General features: G+C 53.8%; 10 protein-coding genes across 10 annotated transcripts; 7 read left to right on the top strand and 3 right to left on the bottom strand.

Moving 5' to 3' along the window:
- Positions 1 to 447: 447 nt before the first annotated feature.
- M406DRAFT_45677 (uncharacterized protein) lies at positions 448 to 1,983 on the top strand (the record flags this gene model as incomplete). Its single annotated transcript, XM_040924283.1, has 3 exons — positions 448 to 1,146; positions 1,207 to 1,420; positions 1,463 to 1,983. 3 exons carry the CDS (start codon positions 448 to 450, stop codon positions 1,981 to 1,983), a joined length of 1,434 nt encoding a protein of 477 aa, XP_040773242.1.
- Positions 1,984 to 2,619: 636 nt separating this feature from the next.
- Positions 2,620 to 3,736, top strand: M406DRAFT_293898 (Creatinase/aminopeptidase). Its single transcript, XM_040919107.1, has 2 exons — positions 2,620 to 3,141; positions 3,330 to 3,736. The coding sequence occupies exons 1-2, from the start codon at positions 2,675 to 2,677 to the stop codon at positions 3,568 to 3,570; spliced, it is 708 nt and encodes a 235-aa protein (XP_040773241.1). The 5' UTR covers positions 2,620 to 2,674; the 3' UTR covers positions 3,571 to 3,736.
- A 545-nt stretch (positions 3,737 to 4,281) lies between these two features.
- M406DRAFT_332645 (uncharacterized protein) lies at positions 4,282 to 5,970 on the bottom strand (the record flags this gene model as incomplete). Its single annotated transcript, XM_040920772.1, has 2 exons — positions 4,282 to 5,403; positions 5,770 to 5,970. 2 exons carry the CDS (start codon positions 5,968 to 5,970, stop codon positions 4,282 to 4,284), a joined length of 1,323 nt encoding a protein of 440 aa, XP_040773240.1.
- Positions 5,971 to 7,248: 1,278 nt separating this feature from the next.
- On the top strand, positions 7,249 to 8,083 carry M406DRAFT_107810 (uncharacterized protein; the record flags this gene model as incomplete). The annotated part of the gene is made up of 1 exon (XM_040915268.1): positions 7,249 to 8,083. The coding sequence occupies one exon, from the start codon at positions 7,249 to 7,251 to the stop codon at positions 7,894 to 7,896; it is 648 nt and encodes a 215-aa protein (XP_040773239.1). The 3' UTR covers positions 7,897 to 8,083.
- M406DRAFT_357376 (uncharacterized protein) lies at positions 8,079 to 9,566 on the bottom strand. The gene is made up of 4 exons (XM_040923664.1): positions 9,400 to 9,566; positions 9,133 to 9,331; positions 8,767 to 9,054; positions 8,079 to 8,687 (listed from the first exon to the last, which is right to left on the bottom strand). Exons 1-4 carry the CDS (start codon positions 9,531 to 9,533, stop codon positions 8,448 to 8,450), a joined length of 861 nt encoding a protein of 286 aa, XP_040773238.1. The 5' UTR covers positions 9,534 to 9,566; the 3' UTR covers positions 8,079 to 8,447.
- Positions 9,567 to 10,142: 576 nt separating this feature from the next.
- M406DRAFT_264255 (uncharacterized protein) lies at positions 10,143 to 11,270 on the top strand (the record flags this gene model as incomplete). Its single annotated transcript, XM_040917648.1, has 1 exon — positions 10,143 to 11,270. One exon carries the CDS (start codon positions 10,143 to 10,145, stop codon positions 11,268 to 11,270), a length of 1,128 nt encoding a protein of 375 aa, XP_040773237.1.
- Positions 11,271 to 12,057: 787 nt separating this feature from the next.
- On the top strand, positions 12,058 to 13,168 carry M406DRAFT_239794 (uncharacterized protein; the record flags this gene model as incomplete). Its single annotated transcript, XM_040916100.1, has 2 exons — positions 12,058 to 12,379; positions 12,441 to 13,168. Coding segments are annotated over 2 exons (1,050 nt in total), but the record flags the coding sequence as incomplete, so codon positions are not given.
- Positions 13,169 to 14,141: 973 nt separating this feature from the next.
- Positions 14,142 to 15,455, top strand: M406DRAFT_332641 (L domain-like protein; the record flags this gene model as incomplete). The annotated part of the gene is made up of 3 exons (XM_040920771.1): positions 14,142 to 14,391; positions 14,498 to 15,376; positions 15,439 to 15,455. The coding sequence occupies 3 exons, from the start codon at positions 14,142 to 14,144 to the stop codon at positions 15,453 to 15,455; spliced, it is 1,146 nt and encodes a 381-aa protein (XP_040773235.1).
- Positions 15,456 to 15,714: 259 nt separating this feature from the next.
- M406DRAFT_323470 (Aldo/keto reductase) lies at positions 15,715 to 17,485 on the bottom strand. The gene is made up of 3 exons (XM_040919774.1): positions 17,303 to 17,485; positions 15,993 to 16,783; positions 15,715 to 15,912 (listed from the first exon to the last, which is right to left on the bottom strand). Exons 1-3 carry the CDS (start codon positions 17,442 to 17,444, stop codon positions 15,877 to 15,879), a joined length of 969 nt encoding a protein of 322 aa, XP_040773234.1. The 5' UTR covers positions 17,445 to 17,485; the 3' UTR covers positions 15,715 to 15,876.
- A 2,680-nt stretch (positions 17,486 to 20,165) lies between these two features.
- Positions 20,166 to 21,812, top strand: M406DRAFT_217998 (uncharacterized protein; the record flags this gene model as incomplete). The annotated part of the gene is made up of 1 exon (XM_040915516.1): positions 20,166 to 21,812. A coding segment is annotated over one exon (1,647 nt), but the record flags the coding sequence as incomplete, so codon positions are not given.
- Between the last annotated feature and the right edge of the window lie 3,056 nt (positions 21,813 to 24,868).

Genomic DNA, 24,868 nt, shown 5'->3' with positions numbered 1-24,868 from the left:
AGCCTAGGCCAAAACACCAAAAACCCCAGCAAGGTTGCATCCAGAGTGGGCCGCGATAGCTTCAACTGAGCCTATAAGGACCCACAATAGGACTGAGGCAATTCGCTTGTTCGCTTGCAAGCCGCTTGGTCAAAAAGGCCGCTTACTTGTCTTGAAGACCATCGCCAAACCGTCAACTTCGCTTGTCAAGCCGCTTGATTCCGCTTGACTTGTGTGGAACGCTGTAGTACATTGTAGAGGGCCAGTCTCGGCGGGCTTACCTTGCTTGATATTACATATTGAGTGACAGCCCTTCAAGTCAAAGGTTTCCTCTTCCTCCTCTTCTTATTCTACTGACAATCATTCTTCTGCCACTCAATTCTTTTGGCACAAAAGCCATTTAGAGAATATACAGACGATTGTCAAAACTCCAGCCAATCTCATCCCTCCCCATCTCCTCCCCAAATAATGTCGAATACTTCAGCATCCCAGCTACTAGACGATTTCCCCCTCGACCTCCTCGGCCAACAAGAGCGCATCAATCGTCTCTACACTCCCATCACCTTCTGCTTCCCGCTCCCCGACGAAACAGAGAGCACACGCGCCGAAATCATCGAGACGCTGGAAGACGGCCTCTCCCGTCTGGCGCGAGCATTCCCATGGACGGCAGGCGAGGTGGTCGCATGTGAGTCTGGCAAGTTCAAGATCAGGGCCAGGTCCTCGCCTTGGACTGTCCCACCTTTGGTAATCAAGGACTTCAGCGGTGACAACAATGACGACGATGACAACAATGTCGCTTCGGTGCTGCCCTCGTGGGATGAGCTGCAGCAGGCCGGGTTCCCCTTCAGCATGCTGGACGAGGACGTGATTGCGCCGTGCAAGACGATGGTGGAGGACGACGACGGGGCGGTAGAAAGGCCGGTCCTGCGCCTTCAGGCCAACTTCATCAGGGGCGGGCTGCTCCTGACGGTCTGCGGGCAGCATGGAGCGATGGACGTTGCGGGCCAGGCGCAGGTGATTGCGTTGCTAGCCAAGGCGATGCGGGGGGAGGTGTTCAGCCGGCAGGAGATACAGGATGGCAATATGATCAGGAGAGGACACATCCCGCTTCCTGAAGAGAAGGAGGAAGAGGATGAGTACACAACTGGGCCAGACACAGGAGGCGAAGTGCACGAGGATCGGACGGCACAGAAGCGCAGCAGTGGTGATGGAAGTGCCGAGGACAAGACGCAACAGACGCCACCGCTGACGTGGGCATACATCGCCTTCGAGAAGAGCGAACTCTTGGAACGGGTGAAGAGACCCGCCTTGAAGGAGACGACCTGGACGACGTTTGTGTCTAAAGATGATGCACTTACTGCTTTCTTCTGGCAGGCCATCAGCAGGGCCCGCGAGCCGCGGCTGCAGCGACAACATCAACAACAACAAGAAGAAGGCGGCGGTGGCAATGATGCCGAGGCGAGGATGGCGACGACGACGACAGCAACAACAACAACAACACTCACCCGCAACGTCGACGTGAGAAAGCACTTTGGCCTACCGCCGACCTACCCAGGCCTCTTTGTCACGTTTACATCCCACACCGCGCCCATCAGCGAACTGGTGCACTCGCGGTCGCTGAGCTCAGTCGCCCTAGAGCTCCGCGCCGCACTGGACACCGAGAGCCTGCGGCAGAACCTACGAGACCAAGCAGCCTCCATCGTGCAGGACCCCGAGGCGGCGGCCAGAAAGGCTACAGCACAGCGGGCCCGCCCGGATCTGGATGTCAGGCTGAGCTCGTGGGCCAAGGAGAGGCTGTATGAGGTGGACTTTGGGGTGTTTCTCGGAAAACCAGGGGCGGTGCGCAGGCCAAGGTTCGAGAGGGGTGCTAGGGAGGGTCTGGTTTACTTTATGCCGAGAGGCATGGATGGGGAGATGGTGGTGGGGGTTTGTCTGAGGGAAGAGGATATGGAAAGGCTGAAGGGGAGTGCGAGGATTGCGAGTTTTGCAAGGTGGATTGACTGAGTGAGAGCGATAGATAGCTTATAGCAAGGCAGATAGAGACTCGTAGCTGTGTCCATCTGGTGACGACAGTCATGATAAGGAAATAGGAATCGCGAATCAAGTACGTAAGTCGCAAGTACAAGAAATACACACAAGACAGGATTGACACTTCAACGGCGTACTCCCCCCCAGAAAGGTTTGAGTCACATGTGCCTGCGCCGTTGCGAGGCAGGACGAAGGATTGATAGATTGATGATGTTGCAGGATTTTGCGATCAACGACCGGCAGCACACTGTGTGATGTACAAAAAGATAAAGTACAAGTTTAGCCGGAGCCCTGAAAACAAAAGTATGGAGTATACAGTACGAGATGGTTTGACCAATGCAAGCTAGTTCATTGGGTGCCGGTTTTCGGTACTCGGATCACCCCTCCAAGGGCGCCTTTCCCCTCTTCAGTGATAAGTTACTGCTTTACATAAAGAAGAGAGAGGGAGAGAGAGGGTGGTGTACTATACTAGCTGGATTCCCACCCACCTCCTCGTTTGTATGCAATTGAGTTGCATCGCATTATCATTATCATTGTTATTAGTATTGTTACCATTTCTCACCTGAAATTACATACAAAAGCATACTTCATTCACTCGCAACTTATTGTATATTTGAAAGAACTTTCGGCAAAAAGGATTCAAGAAGAAAAAGAAGAAGAGAACAAAATGCCAGCCGAACCCTCCGACCTCACGGAGCAGCAGCGCGCCGCCTACCTCCTCGACGCCCAGGACAAAGCCCTCGCCCTCTTCGACGAGATCCAGCGCACCCTCCTCCGGCCGGGCGCCACCGAGGCCGGTCTCAGCAAGGAGATCTTCAGCCTCGCCGCCGAGCGCTACGGCGTCAAGACGCACTGGCACAAGCGGGTCGTCCGCAGCGGGCCCCACACCCTCCACCCTTACGACGAGAACCCGCCCGACCGTACCCTGGAGGCCGGTGACATCCTCTTTGTCGACCTGGGCCCTGTGTTTGAGGCCTGGGAGGCCGATTTCGGCCGCACCTATTGCTTGGAGGGGGCGGATGAGTTCAAGTGTAAGCTGAGGGATACGCTGGAGCCGGCTTGGGAGAAGACCAAGGCCCGGTATCTGGCGGATCCGGATATGACGGGAAATCAACTGTTTGATATTGCCAAGGAGTAAGTTTTGATCACTGCCCTTTCTCCTTCATTACTCCCCTTACCATGTGATTGTGTTCAAAAGAGAGTATGGGTCAGAGTAGACACTCTGGATAGAGGAGAATGAGACACAGTCAGAGAGAGAGAGAGAGAGTCCCAATATAATACATTGAGTATATAAAACTGACAACCAACACTCATATTAAAAGAGAGGCGCAAAAGGCTGGTTATGAATTCGGCGGCCCCATTGCCGGTCACCTGGTCGGCCATTTCCCCCACCAGCGGATCCCCAGGGACAAGGTGACGCTCTACATCACCGACGGCAGCGATCAGCCCATGAGCAGGCTCGATGCCAACGGCAGGAAGTATCACTGGATCCTCGAGATGCACCTTGTCGACCGGGAGAGGCAGATTGGTGGCTTCTTTGAGCAGCTGCTCACTGTGGGTTGAAGCTCCCCTTGTTGACGCTTGTGGTGGGAACACCAACATCAAAATGTATCATGTCTCTTGGTGCTGGGAGCTTTTGAATGTAAATGTACTTATTATGGTGTTTCCATTGGCCAGTTTACTTCATCACAGGCCTTGCTAAAAACCTTGGCTTCTCTGGGAAACAGCCCTGTTCATACATGCATACGTGCAGTCATTATGGTTGACGAGTGACTTGAAAGAAGTCCAGTGATAAAACTCAATCCTTCTGAGGAAAGTCCCTGGCTGTAGACAAAGTAATGAGGGAATCCCTATTCTACTTCAGTCACTATTGCTAACCAACACAAATCCCGGATTCCGCTGCAGTTCCCAATATGCTTGAAGCAACCATTATAAACTATTTCAGTCACAACAAATTATCACAACTAAACACGACTGACTTGAGCTCATAACTAATAGTTATTAAATCATTTTTTCTGTTGGACTGTCATTCCACGACCTGCTGCTACACCAAGTGTGACTTAATCCTGTCCGTGAAAGAAAGTGGAAAAGAAGAAGAGAATAAACCTATAAACCCTCATTCTACGCGAACAATACGTCTCGAACAAACCAAACTAATCAATAAACGATGCCCAGGGACCAAGAAAGTATAGTTAATGATCTGCCATGACCCATCAATCTTGTACAAGACTGCTACCCAACTCTCCATACCCCTCTTAACTCTTCAGCCCACTCTCAGAAGCCCCTCTCCGACTGCGAACCTCCTCGCACCCGCGCATAGACATCCTCCAAGGCAGCATACAGATCCTCCACCCGATCCGCATACCGATTCCGCGCCAGCCGAACCACATCGTTCTGCGCCCGCAACACCTCCGCCTCCCGCCGCGCGGCCTCGACGTCCCGCACGGCAGCGTCCCGCTCGAGGCGGAGGCGGTACACGGCCATCTCGCACCTGTTGACGAACTGGTCAGCGCGGTCGAGACGCCACTGCATCCTGGTGATGCGGGCATCCTGGGCGCGCCTGTCTAGATCTGCATTCTCCTGAGAGAATGGGGGTGGGTCCGAGGACGGGTCGGTGGTGCTGGTCGTGGATGGGGAGGAGAGAGAGGCGAGTCTCCGCGCAGCGTCTAGCTGGAGCTGTAGAGTCGAGACCTCGGCGTGTAGTCGGTCGTTCTCTCGCTCCAGGTGGGCGTCGTGTTCTACTAGCTCCTGTGCCTCGCGACGGAGGGTGTCGCTCGTGACCACGGCGCCGCACTTGTCTTGCTTGGAGGTGAAGAGCAGGTCGCCGTTGTGGTCCAGCTTGGTGAACCTGAGGACGCCGGAGATGAAGTCCCGCAGATGGCGGAGACGAGGGAGAGGTGGAGGAGCAGGTCCTGAGGCTGATGCAGGACGGTGACTCTCAGCAGGGTTCGTTTTGCAAGGGGTTGAGGTGGCAAGAGCCTTAGAATGTTGTGGAGAAGGACGAGGATGAGACGAGGGCGTGACGAAGCTCTGTTTGATCTCCTGGTCGTGATGGTGAGGGAGATAACTAGAGAACGATATGGGCTCAGGAGCCCGTGGACGACTGATCTGCACAGGATCCTCGTGAGAAGTGACGGTGGTAGGCGTCTTGGAAAGAGGACGAGGCGTCACGTAGATCTCCTCGATATCATGTGCTGAAGACGAATCCGAGTAGCCCCGGAGAAGACGCTGCAGGGTCTCTTCGGAGGATGAACAGCTGGGAGAGTCCACGCGGGCCTGGAAGCGCTCCTGAAGACGGCGTCTCTGAGTGGCCTTGAGGATGATGGGCGATGGTGGCTGGTGAGACGAAGCAGGCGAATGGTCGTATTTTGGCGGACACAAGGAGCTGGCGATAGTCTGGGTAGGCGTAGTTGATCGTATAAGCGGTCCATCTGGCTGAACTGCTGTCCAACAACGACGGGAAGAGTGAGTCTTGGTAGGTGTGCCAGGCTGGTCAACAGCCTGCCTCTTCGGTCGGGTGGTTGCGTGAGTGTGGCTCGAGACGAGGTTGGAAGCAGGGCTGCTAGGCTGAACGCGCCCTTTCTTCTGCGAAATAAGGGTCCGGACCTGCTCATCCAAAGGAGGGCGAAAGGAAAAGCTAGGAGTCTCGAAGCCCTCTTGGACTGTTTCATCAACGGACACACTCTGCTAGGTGATATCGTCGACAGCCAAGGGTCCTTGGCTTCTTTTCGACGGGTAGGTTTTCTTCTTCTCAGAGACGACCTTGTTCTCGTGGTTGGTGATGTCTGCCAGCCATGAGATAGCGCATGCTTGTTTCTCATAGAGCAACCTATTGTTCTTGTCGAGATAGTCAAAGGCGAACTCTGGTGGTTCGTCAAGAGAGGCCATGACGCTAGGTCGAGCGCCAGCAGGAGGCGAATAGCCACGACGGCTGTTCTCACGCTGGACTGTGAATTGAGACATTCTTATCAAGAGTTGTGCAGAGGAGATCGATGTGAGAATGATATTTGAACGTAAGTCAAAGAGAAGCTGAAGCTATAGTATAGCACCATAATTTGAACCGGAAAGTGATTTATCAAGCGGTTGGGTGTTTTTCTTCCAGCTTTCGACTCTCGTTTAACGTGCTAAGTCGAGGGCAGCCAAGAATTGCAAACGTGAGATGTGTCAAAAGATAAAGAAAAGGAACAAAACAGAGATATGAAGATTGTGAATCCTGGCTATGGCGGTTGATTGCTTTCGCATTGATGAGAAGCAAAGAAAAAGCGGGTGGGAGTGCCAACAGAGCCGCGATAGCGAGCAAGTTTTCCCATCTTCCTTAGCAAAGAATCACGCGGCGCACGCGTTCTATTATCTTACCCAGCGCGACACGAAGATCATAAAGTGTTTTCAGGTTAATGCCCGAGGCCAAAGAGGGCCGGACAGAACTTAGGCGATGATGCGCTTGACGATGTTCAGAGTAGTGTCTCGAAAGTGGTTGGTGAACAATACACTTATAGGCGTCGTGTCGGAACGTGACAGGGGCCAGGCAGGCCTGGGCAAGCCGTTCGATCCCAGAACCTTACAGGCCTCACTAAGTGCGACTGGCGCCGTTGCACGCCTAACAGTGGCTTAGAAGGTGCAGTGCAAGTGCTAACCACCGCCTGAGACGGGCCATACAGACGTTGAAGTCCTGTAGCTGGTCAGCATTGCTCGGTATCGTACAGTCGACCAATCGGCAACAAAGCGAGCCCTCCTCTCGGTAGAGAGCGACGCCCCCACCCCTATCCAACCCCCCAATCCTCTCGCATCGACAAACGAATGGGAATGTAATGAAGGCTGCGCCTCCAACTTAGTCTCAAGGGACAGTAAATCGCGTCGAGCATTGTGGCGGCTGAGCAGACCTCCTCGTCGGCTGCCGATTGTTGATCTCGGGTTCGCAAAACTCAGCCCCTCCTAGTGACTTCATGATAATAAGATGGTAGATGACAATGAAATTATATCGAATTATAAGAAGGCAGGCAGGATCCCCATCTTGACCCTTTTACTCTTGTCTAGACTCGCATCACCAACACATCTTCACAAAAGAAAGCTGAGGCTATTCAAAGCAACAGCAATACATACACCGCATTTATATCCACCCTCTTCAGCAAGAGCCTCAGTTTTGATCCTCCAACTCACCTGCAAAAGAGAATCAAGAACTCCCCATCCATCCCAAACCAAAATCTCCATTCCCAGCTATACCAACACCCGCACACTTCAAAAATGTTCATCCTCGGTCTGGTAGGACGCATCGTCAACGAAGTAACCGGCCAGTCCCAGCGCGACCAGAACCGCTTCGCCCTCGCCCAAGCAAACAACCCCCAACGCACCCAGCCCACCACGGCCGCCGCCCCCTACTGCACCTGCCGCGGCCGCCGCTCCTGCGCCCAGTGCGCCTACGAACCCGCCGTCGCGTACAACTATCCTTATGCTGATGACTACGGCTACGGCGACTACCATCACCCGTACCTGTCCCGCCGCGACGTCCGCCGCGAGTACCGCCAGGAGCGACGCGCCTTGAAGGCCACGCGAAAGGCGGCGAGGAGGGGGTATGGGTATCCTGTTACGGTGCCGGTCGGGGCTGGCGGCTACGCAGGTGCTGCTGGGGCGCCTGTAGGCGGAAACGGGTTTGGCTATGCTAGGGATCGGCGATATGATGGTGAGGAGGCCATGGCGGGACCGTCGTTGCGGGCGGTGAGGCCGGGGCCGGAGCAGCGGGGCCGGAGGGCTAGCTTTGACGCGGGCCACTTGCGGCGCTCTGATTTAGAGGAGGACAAGGACGAGGAGGATCTCCCTCCGCAGTATGAGCGTGGGAATTGGCAGCCCCAGATGAGGAGGTCCGCCGAGGTCTTGACAACGGAGGGGAAGTAGAAAGAATGCTGTAGTGCAAAGGACGAGTGGAGTTGTGGCCGGGCAATTTCCTGCCCTTTTTGTTTTGTTACGAGTTCGGATATCCGATAGACCAGCAACGGCGTTGGGGAGAATTGGTAGACAAACCTTTCGTCTTCGATCTGTACACCCACATGGGCGCAATGATTATGATTTTTTGTTTTCTCTGTCACAAGAGGTGTCTTCGTGCTCAACTTGCGCACATCATGCTCGTGAGTCTCATGTCATGATGCTTTTCCATTCCTTTTCCTGAGCCGTTCTCGGGCCGATATGCTTTCAGCTCTAATGTACATTTCCACTACCTGTGAAACTTCCGGCTATCCGCCCTCAGATATGGATTGTGACCCTCCAGGACGAACTGGTCATGCTCTCGCATGGGAGCAGAGAGAGAGGCTGACCAGGATGTGGATATAGAATGCCCTCCAGGAACAATCAGCCATATGGTATGATGAATCGTGACCAGGCCGGCCTCTTGGATGCGGACCTCTCTTGAGGAAATGGCCGCCGCTCCAAATCTTCCGCTAGACAACAACCTATCGCTCTCCAGCCAGTCGCCGGCTTTGCACCTCACCAAGGGCCCTCATACCGGAGAGAACAGTGGTGGTGCTCAGAACAGCCACGGGAACGAGAATGTGGCCCAGGGATAATCCGCGGTGGTAGAGGAAGTAAACAAATTCCATGGCCACGATCGAGCCCAAGAAGGTAGCGTAGGATACCGGAGCCGCGCCCACGGCCTTGGGGAGTTGACTAACGTTGGCGCCGTGCAAGAGCCACTATGAGACACCACGATGTTAGAGCCTATGCCGGCGCAACCACAATCTTGAGCTAGGACCAAGTGTGAAAATAACTTACAACACCCACGACGACCGGCAGTGTAGCCGCAATAACCAGTGAGACGGCGATAGAGATGATCTTGTACCCATACTTGGTAGGCTCTCGGAAGATGTGGTGGATCTGAGGCTGCTTGCCGTAGCGAAGGGGAGGTGACGCGGCGGCAGGAGGAGTAGTGGAATCTGGCTTGATCTCAATGTTAAAGGCGTCAGAGATGACACCCTGAGAAGAGCCAAAGGAGCCGATGACCACGCTCGCGTGGAGAGGCTCGGACGACACGAAGAACTGGGCGGGGATGTCTTTCTGGGTCTGCGCCGTAGGAAACTCGTTAGAATCCGATACACACTATCAGGCGACGGCGATACGGCCGCAATCATTGTGACGTACAATTTGCACCTTGCCCTTGCCGTTGTCCCGGACACTCAGAGGGAAAGGCGCCTCCAGGCCCGTCGACTGATCGGTCAGGAGGAGAAATGCCTGGTGTGGTCGCTTCGCCTTGCCATTGTCCTTGGCCGTCAGGCTAACGGTGAGGGTATCTTGTGCGCTGAGGGACACTGGGGTCTTGAGGGGGGACTGGACACCAAAACTACATGCACATTGTCAGCTGGAAGAGAAATCAGAAGGGTGCATGCAGCACCACCATCCAGAACTCACGATTCTTTGGCAGCTTCGCCAGCAGTCTTCTTGTTGCTGATGGAGATGCTGGCATCGTCAAAGCTCCAGGAGCTGGCAGCCTGGACAGCACCAGCTGCCAGGAGCAGAAGGGAGGAGATACCAGCAACGTGCATGTTGTCTGGCTGGTTGAGGAGGGGTGTTTGGTGAGGTTGGCAAGTGGACGAGGCTGAAGATCCAAAATTCCCAATGGACACTTGTTGCCAAGAGCTGTTGCAGTTGGACCCCAGCTCACTGAGAGCAAGCTCATTACGTGGCGTGAAGCAGGCACAGGCACAGGTGTACAAGGGCACAGGCCACCCCTGACATCACCCCTTGTGCTCTGGTGACAGGACCACCAGCTGGTCGGGTTAGGGTTTGATCCCTTAATACCCTGTGAAGACCCCTGAGCTGAGCTGAGCCGCGGTACATCAAGGCAACGAGCTCAGCAGTTGTCAGCCTGTCATTTTGCTCCTTCTTTTACAGGTGTAGCTGTTGTTCCTTCTTCTCTCGATATGCTCTCAAGGTGTAGTACTGTGCTCCAATGCCATGCTGTGGGTCACAATGGGTGCAAGGTCATCCATAGTTGGCGATGATGACTCGAATCAGGCCAAGAGTTATCAGATCTGGTCAAAGATGTAAGTAGCCCAATTCGTCCAAGACCAACCATATGGAATTATTCTTCGAACTGTGGCTGAACCAGGGTTTGATGTAGGACACGATACCCTTCTTCACGAGTGCACAACATGAAACGATTGGCCATCGTCCTGCTTGTGACATGTCTTCTTGCCCCAGCCTCGGCCTACACCAGCCTGTCCGACGGTAGCCTCCGCCAAATCCCCTCCGCAGGCACCGACTTCGACATTCACAATGCCGCGGGCCTCCTCGCGCCCATCCTGATCCCTCGCGTGCCTGACACGCCCGGCTCCGAAAAGGTGTTCGAGCACTTTGTCAGCTTCTTCGCGACACACTTGCCGGCGTGGACCATCTCGCTACACAACACGACCTCCAAGACGCCCGCGACGGGAGACAAGCTGGTGACCTTCCGCAACGTCATCCTGCGACGCGACCCGCCATGGGCGAGCGCGGGCGACGTCTCGCGTCTCACACTCGCCGCGCATTATGACACTCTGTACCGACCCGAGAACTTCATCGGGGCCACTGACTCGGCGGCGCCGTGCGCGATGTTGCTGCATGTCGCGCGCAGCGTGGACGAGGCGCTGACGAGGCATTGGGCTGCCATGGAGGCTGCGGGCGAGGCAGACGGGCTGGGCGAGGAGAAGGGCGTGCAGATCCTGCTACTGGACGGCGAGGAGGCATGGGTGTCGTGGACAGACACGGACAGCACGTACGGGTCCAGGGCGCTCGCGGAGGCATGGGAGGCCGAGGCGCACCCGGCGCCGTCGACGTTTAAGAACCACATCGACGCCATCAGCCTGTTTCTGTTGCTCGATCTTTTGGGCGCCGAGAATCCCAGGATTCCGTCGTATTTTCAGACGACCCACTGGGCATACCAGAACCTGGCCAAGATCGAGGAACGGATGCGCAAGCTGAAGCTCTTCGAATCGAACCCGCAGGGCCACTTCCTCCCGGAGACGGATAAACACGCCTCTCAGTTCCATCCAGGGTTTATCTCTGACGATCACGTCCCGTTCATGCAGCGAGGCGTTGATGTCCTCCATATCATACCGACCCCGTTCCCTTGGTTCTGGCACAAGATGGAGGATGATGCTGCGCATCTTGACGGGCCTACGATGCAGGACTGGTCAAAGCTCATCACGGCCTTCGTGGCTGAGTGGATGGATCTCGAGGGACACATACCAAAGCTTCAAGATAAGGCAGCATCAGACCCCTATGAGAAGACAGAGCTATAGATAGCGGTGCATCTTGCTTTGCAATAGACCATAGATTCGCAAGCAGAGTCATACTCTTACACACCCTTCCACACTGGACCATGAGTCTATTGCAAAGTCAAGCGACGGGCAAAGCCTTGACTTCCATATTAAGTGAGAGCAGCAATCCTCTTGAAAAGGTCAAAACATTAGGGGGATTCCATTCTTACCTAATAAAGAATCTAAGGGCGGTGAAAGTGTAAGTCGCCGTTCTTTTCCCATGCGGAAGGAATCGAAAGTAAACTCTTCTACTTAATGCCCACTTCAGACTTGGTAACAGCCTAAACACATGATTTCTAGAACAACGTTATTCTCATATTGTTAGTATAATGCTATCGAAGGATTTATGTGCACACTTTACATAAAGTACTAAGTAGGTCTCTTCCACTAAGGGGGCATCAGGGTTAGGGTGGGGTCCTGACTTGCCTTCTGGTTCGTGGTCGTGCTTTCCTGGTATTCCTCAACTTGGGGGTGACGACTTTGCTACTCGTATGCGAAGTAGTTAGATCATTTCACACTGTCTCCAAAAATCACTTGTTGGCTACATCACTTAATGCGATACATTCTTTCTCCTATTAATTTTTTCCCTTTCTACCTCAGATGACGTACCGGTAGCAGTATGCTACTCCGCCCTCGCCCGGCGACAATAGCCGTGGCAACAACCTTCACTTTGACTGGGTCGACCTTCCACAGTTCATCAGGTCGGACAGGGTATCGCAGGGCTGTGAATAGACTCAGCTATGGGCTTCTGAAAGCAGACGCTGGTCTGCGTAGACAGATACATATTCCTGCCCTCCTTCTGCCGCCTGTGATCTTCGCTGGTTTGGTCCTGGCCCTATACACCTGGAAGAGTTTCGTCATGGTCTCCCTACAGAACAAGATCATCTACAATCCGTATCTGCCTCCCAGTGCTCGGCATGACAAAATCTCGGACTTTCAGAAATATCTCTACGGGATCGAGTGGAAAGAGCTCCGGATGAGGTCAATCGATAGGACCGACTTGGCATTGGCTGTTGCCAGTGTGTCGTCACATGGTCACTCGCCCCGGGACGATGGCGTTGCCTATCATGTTTACATACTCTACTGTCAAGGTACGTCGTCTCAACACTATTTGCCATTCCTAAAATACTTTGACTCAAAGTAGGGATTCAGGGAACGCTTCGTCCTTGCCGCCACGGCTTCCGGACCACTCATGGATCTTGAAGAAGATCAAGATGAGCTTCGGGGAGAGATACCCTCAGCTTGGGAAGGTGCGCTTCACAGAGGTTGGCCTGAGCTACCGAGGATACTGGACATCTGCTGGCCGCCCCTCCGAGCCTGGGATCAACTATGATACGAGAGCTGCCGTCGAGTGGATCTCCCAACTGCACGACAACACGTACGAGAGAGCTCAGACCGGGAACCACAAGACAAAGCCAATCTTGTTCGTCTGGGGACAGAGTATCGGGTCTGGATTCGCCACGAACCTCGTTGCATCTGGAGCCATCCCAGCGCACCTTGAACCGACCGCTTTAATCTTAGAGACACCTTTCCTCTCCATCAAAGAGATGCTCGAGGTCCTATACCCTGAGAAATGGCTGCCCTACAAGTACCTTTACCCATTTTTGCGCAACCACCTTGACAGCTACCGCAACCTGGCGATCATCGCAGAAAATCGAAAGGAGAGAAATCTTGGACTTCCTCAGGTGCTGATCCTACAGGCAGGAAGAGACGAGATTGTACCCGAGCGTCATCCGGAAGAGCTGCGAAGACGGTGTGCCGAGTTGGGGATACCACAAGAGACCAAGGTCGTTCCACGGGCGTTTCACAACGACGTGATGATGACAGGCGGGAGAGCACACGTAGCTGAGTTTATCATAGAGGAAACGGCTAAGGCCATGAAGGTAGAGAGCTGAATTGCAAAAAATTTAATGTGAAAGCTCAGGCTGGCTGCGGAAGCTCTATTGCCCAATGGAAGTCTCCGCCATATGCTTATAACATAGGACAGGCCAGCTGTGCCTCCCCCGCGGGAAAAAAACGACTTCTATGGTGCACAATGTTGGTCCATGTCTCCCCCCCCCCCCCCCACACACACACAAAGAAAGAAGGTCTCCGGGTCGGTTCTCGTACGGTCTTTAAAGATTGGCCCCCTCTGTTCCTGGCAAATAAGGACTTGGTGACGGCCTGACGAAGATGGGGTCGAGATAGACGTGGCAGACTTGTTGGGCAGGCAAAATATCAATTTCCGTTCCGGCGGACAAGGAGACTACTATACCAGTCGTCGGCAAACATCTCGATCCGGGCCGTCGACCGGCATGGTGAACTGATGATCGCCTGCAGCCACTTCGTCAGGCAGCAATGTGCATCTCCTTGAAAAAGGTAGAAGAGGTTCGTTGCAGGAAGTGTGGCAGCTTTCGATTCGTTTTCCTTGCGAACGCTAGGGCACTCAAACACTAGTCCCAGGGCCCCGGAACCTGCCCCTCCCCTCCCCTTCAACCCTGGACCCCGCTGCCGGATCTGCCTCGCCTATGACATGGCCATGTTCCCCTTATAATTGACAGCCTAGGCTTTGCTGTCAGGCACAGACAGGGCTCGCGGGACCCACTACAGATGACATACTGCTCCGATTTAACGACGGAGGATTACCAACTGACAAACATTCTCTCACCACAACACATATCTGTCGAGCCACGCTACCTCGCGAGTCTTGCACCGATCAACCTTTATCTTCTGATTGCGATTTTGAGAGCTTCTTCAATTGGATCATCTGATCTTCAACAGAGAATCGATCAGCTCCGATCCTAAAAAAAAGTGGCACGATCGCTCCCCTCTCAGCCCTGAGCCCTTGGGCGTGACACAGCGACTGCTGCTATCATGAGCGGAGAAAACGGGAACAACGACGCTCCTAAGCCTCGCCACATTGAGCTTGCCGCTGAAGCCACAACAGAGCGACTCAAAGATGCTGAGGATGGCGGCAGTCCCGTCTTGACGAATGGCAAGGGCTGGGACGGCAAGCTGCGCGTCCCGGGTAGAGCCAGCCTTGCCAACCCAGAGGCCCTGTCAGATCCCGAGTACTCTGACGAAGAGCATGTCGTCGAGGGAGAGGAGATACAGGCCGATGAAGGTACGAGCTCCGGTGCTCATCGGGATCTCTCATGATTCTGTCCTGTCTAGCCTTCTCACCAGCGGCGGGGAAACGACATTAATCGCTGACATGTGACAACCCACAGACCTTTTCGATGACGAGGATTCAGATACAGACGAGCTCATCTCCATAAACTCCCGCATACAGTCCATTCCCAGCCTACGAATCGAGCGCTTCAAGCAGGTCGCGCGGCTATGCCTGAGACAGAACGGCATCACACGTATCGAGGGCCTGGAGCCTCTGGCAGAGACATTAGTAGACCTTGACCTCTACGACAACCTCATCGGCCACGTCCGCGGCCTCGATCATCTGACTAAGCTGACGAACCTCGACCTGAGCTTCAACAAGATCAAGCACATCAAGCACGTGAACCACCTGACGGAGTTGACGGACATCTTCTTCGTTGCCAATAAGATCAGCACTATCGAGAACCTGGAGGGACTGGACAAGCTCCGTATGTTGGAGCTTGGCTCCAACAGGATCCGCGAGATACAGAACCTGGACACGCTGAAGAACTTAGAAGAACTCTGGCTAGCCAAGAACAAGATCACCACGCTCCAGGGGCTGAGCGAGCTACCCAAGCTGAAGCTGCTCAGCATCCAGTCGAACCGCATCAGCGACCTCTCACCCCTCAAGGAGGTGCCGACACTAGAGGAGCTTTACATATCGCACAACCTCCTCGAAAATGTCACTGGACTCGAGGACAACACAAACCTGCGGATCCTCGAGATATCCAACAACCAGATCGCCAGCTTGGTGGGTCTTGAACCGTTGAAGGAGCTGGAAGAGGTCTGGGCGAGCTACAACAAGCTTGCGGATTTCAACGACATCGAGAAGGCCCTGGGGGACAAGAAGAAGCTCGAGACGGTCTATTTTGAGGGCAATCCGCTTCAGACACGGGCTGAGGCGTTGTATAGGAACAAGGTCCGGCTGGCGCTACCCGAGATTCGCCAGATCGACGCCAGTAAGTTCTTGATTCCGATATTGTAAAAGACGAATGGTCACTGACTCTGACTGCTTCAACAGCCTTCGTGAGAACTTAGAGAGAGAACACACTCAAAAGATGGAAGGAGAGACAGTAGGAATAGAGTCTTTTTTGACAGAAGGCGAGGACTGCCACCTTGGTAATGCGCATAGTCAGGCCGTATACTTTCAAGCGGCAATGAATGAATGGACGAACTGGGCTTTCGCGACGAAACCACCCTACGACCGGATGGCTGTATACTTTTACGATGGTAGGCTACTATTTTAAGTGGCATGATACCGTGGGGTATCCAGCTTGAGAGAGACTGAGGACTTTTTATCGGGTTTGTATGTTTATACCCAGAGAAAGCTGTGGAAGCAGAACTTGATCCATAATTCCTCCCATTCACTCTATCAGCGTACCAGATAATTCATTTCATAACATGCCCGGTCGATCATCATAAGCAAGCTACCGGGGTCGGTTTGTCCATGATTTGGAGTTTAGCTGAAAATCCAAAGCTTCTCGGTTGGGAAGTACTGCGACAAGCCGTGTCAGCTATTTTATTCTGAGGGATGGGTTGGCTGAGAGAAGGACGATGGCTGATGATAGTACTTACGTTTGTTGGCTGGTTAAACCGCAAGCCCTGATCCAACCCGCTGATAGCCTCAATATCGGCCTCGTCGATCTTGAAGTCACTGCTCTCCAGGTTCTGCTTCATCCTGCCCTCGGAGCTGCTCTTGGGAATCACGGCCACACCCCGCTGTGTCGCCCACCGCAGTAACACCTGCGCAGGCGTCTTGCCCAGCTTGTCTGCGATCTTCTTCACGGTGGGCTCCTCCATCAGCGGGGTGACGTTCTTGGCGCGGGCCATGTCGAGCTCCACGAAGCCGGCGGGGCCGAAGGACGAGTAGGCGGTGATGGTGATGCCCTCGGCCTCGGCGGCCTTGAGCAGCTGCTCCTGCACGAGGTACGGGTGGTGCTCGATCTGCAGGGTGGCGGGCCGGATGCGGGCGTACCGCAGCAGGTCGTAGACGAGCTGGTTCTGGAAGTTGGACACGCCGATGGACCGCGCCAGCCCTGCGTCCACGAGACCCTCCATGGCGGTCCAGGTGTCCTGGATGGTCGCCTTGCTGGGGCGGATGTCCTTCTCGCCGTCGTAGAACCAGCCGGGAGGGTACCGCACCGACGGGTCGACGTACTCGAGGGCGACGGGGAAGTGGATCAGGTACAGGTCGAAGTAGTCGAGGCCCCAGTCGGCCAGCTGCTTCTTGCAGATGGGCTCGACGCGCTCCTTGTCGTGGAAGGTGTTCCAGAGCTTGGAGACGATGAAGAGGTCCTCGCGCTTGACGAGGCCGTCCTTGATGGCGCGGGCTACGCCCTGCCCGCACTCGACCTCGTTGCCGTAGTCTGTGGTGGGGGAGATTTAGTCGTTAGCATGTTGGATATGCTTGAATTCTAGAAAGACGAGTTGTAGGTGGATGAAGGTTCTCCCGAGGCGCGTGTGTGGAAATGAGGACGGGCTGCAACCTCGCTACCGCACGGTTTCTCAGGATTTTCACGCCTTCTTTCTCATGTTCTCTTTGTTTCTCTCTTAATTCTTGTCTTGTCTTTTTTCTGTCCTCTATTTTCTCTTCCTCTCTTGTTTTTCTTTCTTTCTTCTTTCTCTTTTCCCCGAATTCCTCGTCCATTGCTTGGAGCCTCGAAGTGGTTGAGGTCCCTGCTGGCAGTGTCATCATGGTGGGGTGGAAGGACCCTGCGCTCACTTAATTAACAAGAGCGTGGGGCAGAGCTCCAGCTCCAGACCTCAGCTTGCCCCACCCCCACCATGACATCGTGTGCTCGTCATGAAGACAGCTTACACACACGCTTCAACGGATCCAGTGCGTACGATGATAGACAGAGGTAATTCGCAGGACTCTCACTTACCGCAAGCACCATCAAACAGCCGGTATCCGACTTTAATGGCGTTGTAGACGGTGTCAGCACACGTCGCGTTGTCGACCTTCCACAGGCCGAAACCAACGAGGGGCATCTCGTGGCCCGAGTTCAGCTTGACTGTGGGCGCCATCTTGTGTGGTCAAATCTCGACAAAAGTGCGTTCGCGATGTGGTTGTTTCGGAGAGGAAAGGAGGCGGTTTCGACAGAAGAACTTTTCGGGGACCAGATCGAAGACAGACAACTTGCACGAGCAGGGAGGGCCATAGACTGCTACTTATACCATACCACGTACCGCTCAGATGAAAGACAATCCGCATTCCATTGTTTTCCTACCCCTCCTGGTGGACCTGTCTGGTGACTATCACTTGCAAACGGACGGACGAGATGCTACGCGCCATCATTTACCCGAAGGTCCACGAGGCTTCTGGCAGCACGATGTGGGCACCTCACAACCAGGCGATCCTTGGCTTTGCGCGGCCAGGACATCACACACCTGCTCGCTGGCACTGCGTCTATAGTGTGGCTCTTTTATGCCAGGCACACGCCATGCGTTATTCTCTTGGCAGTGCCTATAAGGCTTGCTTGCCTCCGACCTAGACGTCGGCACCATTTCTGACTGCCTTTCTTAAGGACTTATCTATAGATTACTCGAATTCTCTGGATGTTTTTTTTCGTGGGATCAACAGAGGGGTGAAACGGTGCTGACAAGAAGCACAGGATTGTTCTGGTCCGTGATGCTACCCCGCGTGGCAAAACACCTCATATACAGCGTGATCTGGCTCAACTTCGGACAAAAACCGAGAAGCAACCTCAAAGCAAAATCAACGACACAGATATGTGGCCTCCAGATCTGGCAACTCTCGACAGTCTCTCATGTGAAGACCCAAAGGAGCTTCCTCGGCGACAGGATCCACATTCGAACGATCCGTCGGCTGAACAGTGGGACGCTGTATTTAGCCTATTTAGAAGACAACCCACTCTGCCACTGTACCCGCTGCATCAACCTGCCGTGCGGCTAAAATCGAAAACACCTCAACCAGGAACATCAGAGGATCAATGATGCGGCTCAAGAGGGAGCAGACCATGACTTGATCTCCCTGTAGGCGTGGGGTCCAGCCGTGTGTGTACCTTGCTAGCTACGGCTAGGCTCAGGATATCTTTGGACACACGGCGGATTTGAGCCTCAACGAGACCACTTCAAACGGTGCCCCACGAGCGGCCTGCCGGTAGTGTAATCACCCCAGCTAAATCCCGAAGACCAGACAAGATGGTCTTGTTGCCTCGTGTCGAAGAAGTCACTCGCCTTGTGGCTGGGAGGAGGATCAGATGGGTATATCAGTGCCGTCCACATTATACTCCTCCGCCGTTGTAGCTCGATACTGTCTTTTGTCCGCTCCAAGTGCTGATAGTCACGCGGACTACACTTTATTGATTTTGTTGATCTACAGGCCATCGATCTCATTATCCATATCACCTTGCAGGGCTGACAATGGCGACCACATAGATGATCTTGGTCGGGAAACCCCGATATGCTTGAAGGGATTTTGTGGCAGTTGCCATAGCCCTCCGGCCCTCCTCACACCAGTACGATCGTCGATATGCTCAACGCCAGTGACTGTGAGACAAAGTCACGAATTAAAACGAGGCGGTCTTTCCAATATGGCGACTGGATCGGAGTGGCGGAAGGTCGGAAAGCAACCATACAGTGCCTTAACTAGCACAACACAGCACGACAAAGTCCTGGACGGAGACGGCACTCTTCTTCCAACCCCCTTGGCTTTAAGACACGCTTCTTTGACGGCCACTCTTTCGTCGAATCACTGGGTAATGCATGCTGAATGCACACCCCGATCCATCTTTGACAATACGCCAGCCTCGATGATGGACTTGAAATCTAGGCATGTCCGGGATGATATTGGGGCTTTCCTCACAAGTGTCCGCCCAACCGCGGAGACTGGTGGCTGCTGCGCGATGTTCGAGTCCAAGTGGACGCCTGGGCGGACGATCACCAATTTGTCCTCCCTAACCTCGTTATTCCTACAACTCGAGTTCTACAGCAGCCGTATTTCTCAGATGCCCAGCGACAAGGTCAGCTGTGTTGCCATCCAGGATACGAGAAAAATTCCGGACAAGCAGCAAGAGAGATTACCATCATCGTCTCACAGGACATGAAGGATGACTCAACTATTGAGGTTCCAGGACCGCACATGTCGTTGTCTGCGCCGGACGTCACACACGCGAGAGACAAGGACTCATATGCAAGCAGCCGCGGGCCGAAGCAAGTGTCGGCGCTGATGAGGGCATGGGCGATAGGTGCGCAGCCGAAATGCCTGACGGAGCATCTTCCCGATCTGCATATGCGCATTCCCTCCATGCGGTGTCAGAAAAAAAAGAAAAAAAAGAAGACATGGACAAGAGTACTTGGCCATTCTGGTGACTTGTATGTTTTGACCAAAAGAAAACGCAATAAAAGCTACTACGTAGTGACGGGTCACTCATTGTCACCGACTCACGACGCCATCAGGGGCTTCTGCTCCGGCGGGCGCTAACCGGGTGTGTAGTCACCCCTGAAATAGGTGACGTCAGTTGCTCAGGAACGCCCTATCACTCGACAGGGTCTGGGCCTAATAGGAGGTTTCACGGCGAAGATGCTACTGACCAGATAATTTTTGACAAACATTTGTTTTCTCAGGCAATTCTTTCTTCCTTCTGCTTTTCTTTTCTTCTCGGTCACACTTGGTCTTGAATGGTGGGGAACACGGATCTCTTTTGATATTGTCGCACATGAAATCATCACCGTCACTATCAACCTAGCACAGGCATAAGAATGGAGGAAGAGGAAAGACAGGCCCCATCGACGGACGCACAACCGCTCGATCTGTCCTCACGGCCACCAGTGACATGGAGGGAGCGTATATTTCACAGCCTGCCCTATTACACGGGTCCCTATAGCGTGGGCTACTTGGAACTCGAGCTCCCAGCCGAGCGACCAAGGACGTTCTCGCGCATCAAGCGTGACAGTCGTCATGCCTTGCAGCTGGACACGGTTCTGTTCAGCATCTACTACCCTACCAATGTAGACCCGAGCTCGGGCGCCAGAGTCCTGTGGCTTCCCCGACCACGGGTGCCAACCTGTCATGGATATGCAAAGTTTCTCAGTATTCCTAACCTTCCAGTAACGGCATACATGGCTGCCACGTGCATGTTCACGAAACTGCCAGCGATGAGGAACGCGAGACTGGCGCAGGCCCAACCGTCAGGCTCGAGCCTACCGAAAAAGGAGGAGGCAGACAGAATGGTGGGAGCGGAAGGGTCAGATGGAGAAGGAGACGGGAGGCCGACATTCCCTGTCGTCATGTTCAGCCACGGGCTGGGAGGATCGAGAACCATGTACTCGACGGTCTGCGGGGATCTCGCCTCGTACGGCCTTGTTGTTGTGGCTGTGGAACACCGTGATGGGTCGGGGGCGAGGTCGTATGTCAATGTGCCTCCGGACCGGGACTCGCCCGAGCTTAGTCAGGAGGAGAGGAGTCGTAGTGTCGACAAGGCTGAGCCGGGCAAGTCGGCAGCATCGCAAGCAGGTGAGGAGCCGAGGCGGGCGAGAAACTACGTCGTGGACTATATCTTTCCCAAGGACAACGCGCAGGACACGGCTCCCCACAATGCCAAAGGGGTGGATCGCGAGTTGCGCGGTGCACAGATCGAGATGCGCCTGGCTGAGTTGGAAGAGGCTTTCAAGGCGCTGGAGGTCATCAGTGAGGGTGACCCCGATGATAGAATTAAGAGAGCCAACCTGCGGAAGAAGCCCAACCGCGGCTCCAGCTCCAAGGGACTCGATGGCATCGACTGGACAGACTGGAAGGGCCGCCTGTCGCTTCAGAATGTCACGGCCATGGGGCATTCCTTTGGCGGTGCTACGACGGTACAGATCCTCCGCCTCAACGACCGCTTTCCCTGGATCGGGCAGGGCATCCTCCTGGACGCGTGGGGGCCCGCGACCCCAGAGGCGGAGCCAGGGTCAGAGCAGACCATCACGAAGCCGCTCCTGTCCATCGGCTCGGAGGCCTTCATGCACTGGAAGGACAACTACGACAAGGTCACCGAGATCTGCACCGAGGCGCGGTCGGGCGGCGCCCTGTGCTGGATGCTGACCGTGCGAGGATCGACACACCTCTCGCAGACAGACTTTTCTGTGCTGTACCCACGGTGGGTATCTTTCCTGATGAAGACGCTGATCAACCCACTCCGCGGCATCTACCTCACCGTCGCACCGTCCCTCGAGTTCCTCAAGATCGTTCTCCCGCCGGAGCAGACTAGCACGTATGACGACGACGACGACGACAACGACAATGATGTCGGCGGCCTGCTGCATGGGACACGGCCCGTGGACGAGATCTCGCTGGAGCACAAGCCCGACGAGAGGTGGATCGCTGCACGGCTTAAGGTCCGGCACGAGTTCAGGCTGCGGCTGCAGAGGTGGTGGAACATGAAGTGGCGGGGCAGGGCAAAGGGACATGCTGCTGCCAAGGTCCCGGAGGGCGTGCCGAGGGATAAAGAGGGGAGGCCGCTGTTTGGGCTCAAGACGTGGGAGATGGGGGAGGAGATCTGGGTGCACCAGCGTCCATCCAAGGTGAATATCGAGAGGGTTTCGAGGGATGGGGAGGAGGAGGAGGAGGTGGTGGTGGTGATGGGAGGAACCATGAGGCCGTCAAGGATCATGAGGCTTTCGACATCCTCGTGACGACGGGATTCAGTTGGGCATCGAAGATAATGGCATTTTTCGATGGGCTCTGCATTGTGTATTATGACAAGCGCCCGATACCCTCGCATAGAGTAGATTTGCAATCGAGCCGGTTCACTTTAAGAAGAGAGGTAACAAACACATAGAGGCATGTAGAAACCTATACCTTACAAGTTACAAAGCAGATAGATATTCCTCTTTGATCGGCACACACACATTTCAATGAGACACACTCTGCTACTATTGAGCACCCATCCATCTACCTCGCGGTGTTGGTTGACCAATGCACAAAGCTGGACGCTTTGGGAATCGTGGTAGGAAAAGGATTACTCGAATCCCCAAACATGATTCAGCACGGAGGTCAGACCATCATTGGGTGGGTGCACATCTCCCCACCCCCCCCCCCTCTCTCTTACACACACACGCACAAACCACCCCCTTCGTTTCTTCTCATTGTTTATCTCGGGCACATCTGGGCTGAATCTGCGGATCTAGGTGCTCGTGGCATCCATGTGCCCTTGTGCCCTGTGCCCTCACCCCACCCAGAGCGACGCGGGCCGTAGGTTTTAGAATGGTAGACGGCCCCGCCTATTGGTTAGGACGCCACTTTTTTTCATATATCTTTCTTTTTTCTTCTTTTTTTTCATCTTTCGAGCGGGAAAAGCTTCTATACCATAAAAGGAGGGGGAAGGAGGGGAGAGGAGGGAGAGAGTGGGTCGTGGATATTGTATTCTATACTATGTTGCGAAGAACCAGGCACGTGTCCACAAGCGCAAAGAGGATGGGGTATTGTTTGGTATAGTAATAATCATAATCAATTTGAGACAAGGACGTTGGAGAGTAGAGAAAAAGAAAAAGAAGCAAGCTGGCGGAGGGGGTGCGCTGGGGGGTGATGGGAGATGGATGGTAGTATGCTTGGGATGGATGGGGTGAGTCCGTGCCGAGCGACCGAGGAGATGTTCGTATCTTGAGACGGTAGCTCCCGACAGTCAGCGCAGCAAGCTCGTGGGGCCGGCTGGGTTTGGTGGTCTGAGGAAACGGTAGCGTGGCTGTTGTGGAACTTTCGTTGTTGTGTAGCTTGGAAAACCCTTTTCTTCTTCCTGTTTTCCTTCTCTTTTCCTCTCTTTTCCTACTCCAGTGCCGGTGGCGTCCTGTTGTATGTGGGCGTTTCTGTGAGGGGGCATTGTTGACTCTCGTTCAGACTGGTCTGGGCAAAGGAAGAGAAGGGGGCTCCCAAAATGTCTTTGTCTTGTCTTGCCTTCACCGACCATCTCATCTTGACCGACAATACTTGGCCGGTGATTTCTGAGACAGGTGTGCGTGCTTGTTTGTGTGCGTGTGTGTGTCTGTATGCGTATCGATACAAAAAATCAAGAAATCTCTAGTGCCGCTGCAGCAGGCTCTCACTCCTCTCTCTTGGAACAAATAATCCCGGGTCAGTTGAAAAGAGAAACAGAATAAAATTGGTCCCGCACTTTTTTGGGCTTCCTTCCGAAGGGCCACGAGAAATCCTCCTTTGGGAATTTTAACCTAACCCCCCCCCCCCTTCTCCTTCTCAATAAAAGGACCAACTAGAATCAAAATACCATAGGACTTTTGCCTGAAAAAGGGTTCGTCTACAACGGAGGAATCTTAAAATAAAATAAAAATCCAGTGAAAGAAGCAATGTCATGCGATCTTGGTTCATGCAGGTACATCCAAAACCCACCCATACTATGTAACAGGTAGGTAGCATGAAGTAGTAGGATGGGTCAAAGGTGTGGACGAACAGTGACTTTCGTATTCCTCCTCCTCTTTTCCTGGGGGTGCTTTGCTTCTCCCCTCCCCCCGGTCCATTTTTTTTGCAGGGGCAAGGAAAGGTGAACATTCCGTCATGTCGGGACGAGAAGAGGAGATCGACAAGACCCCAACGGTGCTCAGGGCTCCACGCCTCCATCTCAGGCGTCAAACCTTGTTGTAGAGGTTTAGTCAGGGCCAAGCAACTTGTCTTCCGCCGAGGGTGGCTCAGCTCGGGACCATTCTTTTTTTTCTCGACCGCCAGCAATCCCCGGCCCTGGAGATCGCCGACCCCAACTAACGGGTACGTTGTTTTTCTAGTGGTTCTCGAGAGGTTTGGATGTGATATGAAGAAGAAAAAAGGGGAGCAGAAAATGGAGAAAAGAGAAAAAAGGATGGACATGTGTGTCTGCCTCGTGTACCAACAGCGCAATCCTCGTTAGAGAGCGAGAGAGGAGTGGACCTCATTCTTTTTTTCTTTCTTTCCTTCTCTCTTTCTTTTGACTCCACCCAGACATACCTGAAGCTGGTTCACTCTGGGTCTTTCCGGGTTTCGAATTCTAGCGGCGTCTCCTCAATTAACCGCTGACGACGCAAGGTCGCTTCTTGCAAAACCAACCTTTTTGTTGTTGATGTGGCCAACAAAACCAAATTATTGCACCCCGAGTCAGCTGAGAAGGGGAAGGAAAGAGCAAAAAATGAGAAGAAAAGGGGGAAAACAGCTTGACCTTTTTTTTTTTTTTTTTTGTCTTCTTTCTGGCTTAGACTCGTAACGCCGCCATTCCCCATTCTCAGTTGGACGTCGATCGGATACCTAGGGCGAAGGAGGGAGAGAAGGAGTAACCACAACAGGCAACGGGGCTTTGCTTTGGATACGGGGCCGTTTCTTGAACGGGTTTTGTCTCGTAGGTCAAAGTACCTGGTACTAGGGGCTGTTTTCTGATTTTTCTTATTATTATTATTATTACTACTATCATCATCATCATCTCTCTCTCAGCTCTTTCTTTTTCCCTTCTTCTTTACTTTTTCTTTTTCTC

Source organism: Cryphonectria parasitica, assembly GCF_011745365.1.
Source record: "Cryphonectria parasitica EP155 unplaced genomic scaffold M406scaffold_7, whole genome shotgun sequence".
Classification (NCBI taxonomy): domain Eukaryota; kingdom Fungi; phylum Ascomycota; class Sordariomycetes; order Diaporthales; family Cryphonectriaceae; genus Cryphonectria; species Cryphonectria parasitica.
The sequence above is the reverse complement of the archived record's forward strand: the minus strand, read 5'-3'. Positions and strand labels throughout refer to the sequence as shown.

Coding starts and splice junctions, on each gene's coding strand:
- M406DRAFT_357376 (XM_040923664.1), bottom strand. CDS start 9,533: ATGCACGTTGCTGGTATCTCCTCCCTTCTGCTCCTGGCAGCTGGTGCT. Junction 9,055..9,132: donor GCAAGGGCAAGGTGCAAATT/GTACGTCACAAT, acceptor CCTACGGCGCAG/ACCCAGAAAGACATCCCCGC. Junction 8,688..8,766: donor TGCCGGTCGTCGTGGGTGTT/GTAAGTTATTTT, acceptor GGTGTCTCATAG/TGGCTCTTGCACGGCGCCAA.
- M406DRAFT_323470 (XM_040919774.1), bottom strand. CDS start 17,444: ATGGCGCCCACAGTCAAGCTGAACTCGGGCCACGAGATGCCCCTCGTT. Junction 16,784..17,302: donor GCTGTTTGATGGTGCTTGCG/GTAAGTGAGAGT, acceptor CCCCCACCACAG/ACTACGGCAACGAGGTCGAG. Junction 15,913..15,992: donor GGTTTAACCAGCCAACAAAC/GTAAGTACTATC, acceptor GGCTTGTCGCAG/TACTTCCCAACCGAGAAGCT.
- M406DRAFT_293898 (XM_040919107.1), top strand. CDS start 2,675: ATGCCAGCCGAACCCTCCGACCTCACGGAGCAGCAGCGCGCCGCCTAC. Junction 3,142..3,329: donor CTGTTTGATATTGCCAAGGA/GTAAGTTTTGAT, acceptor TCATATTAAAAG/AGAGGCGCAAAAGGCTGGTT.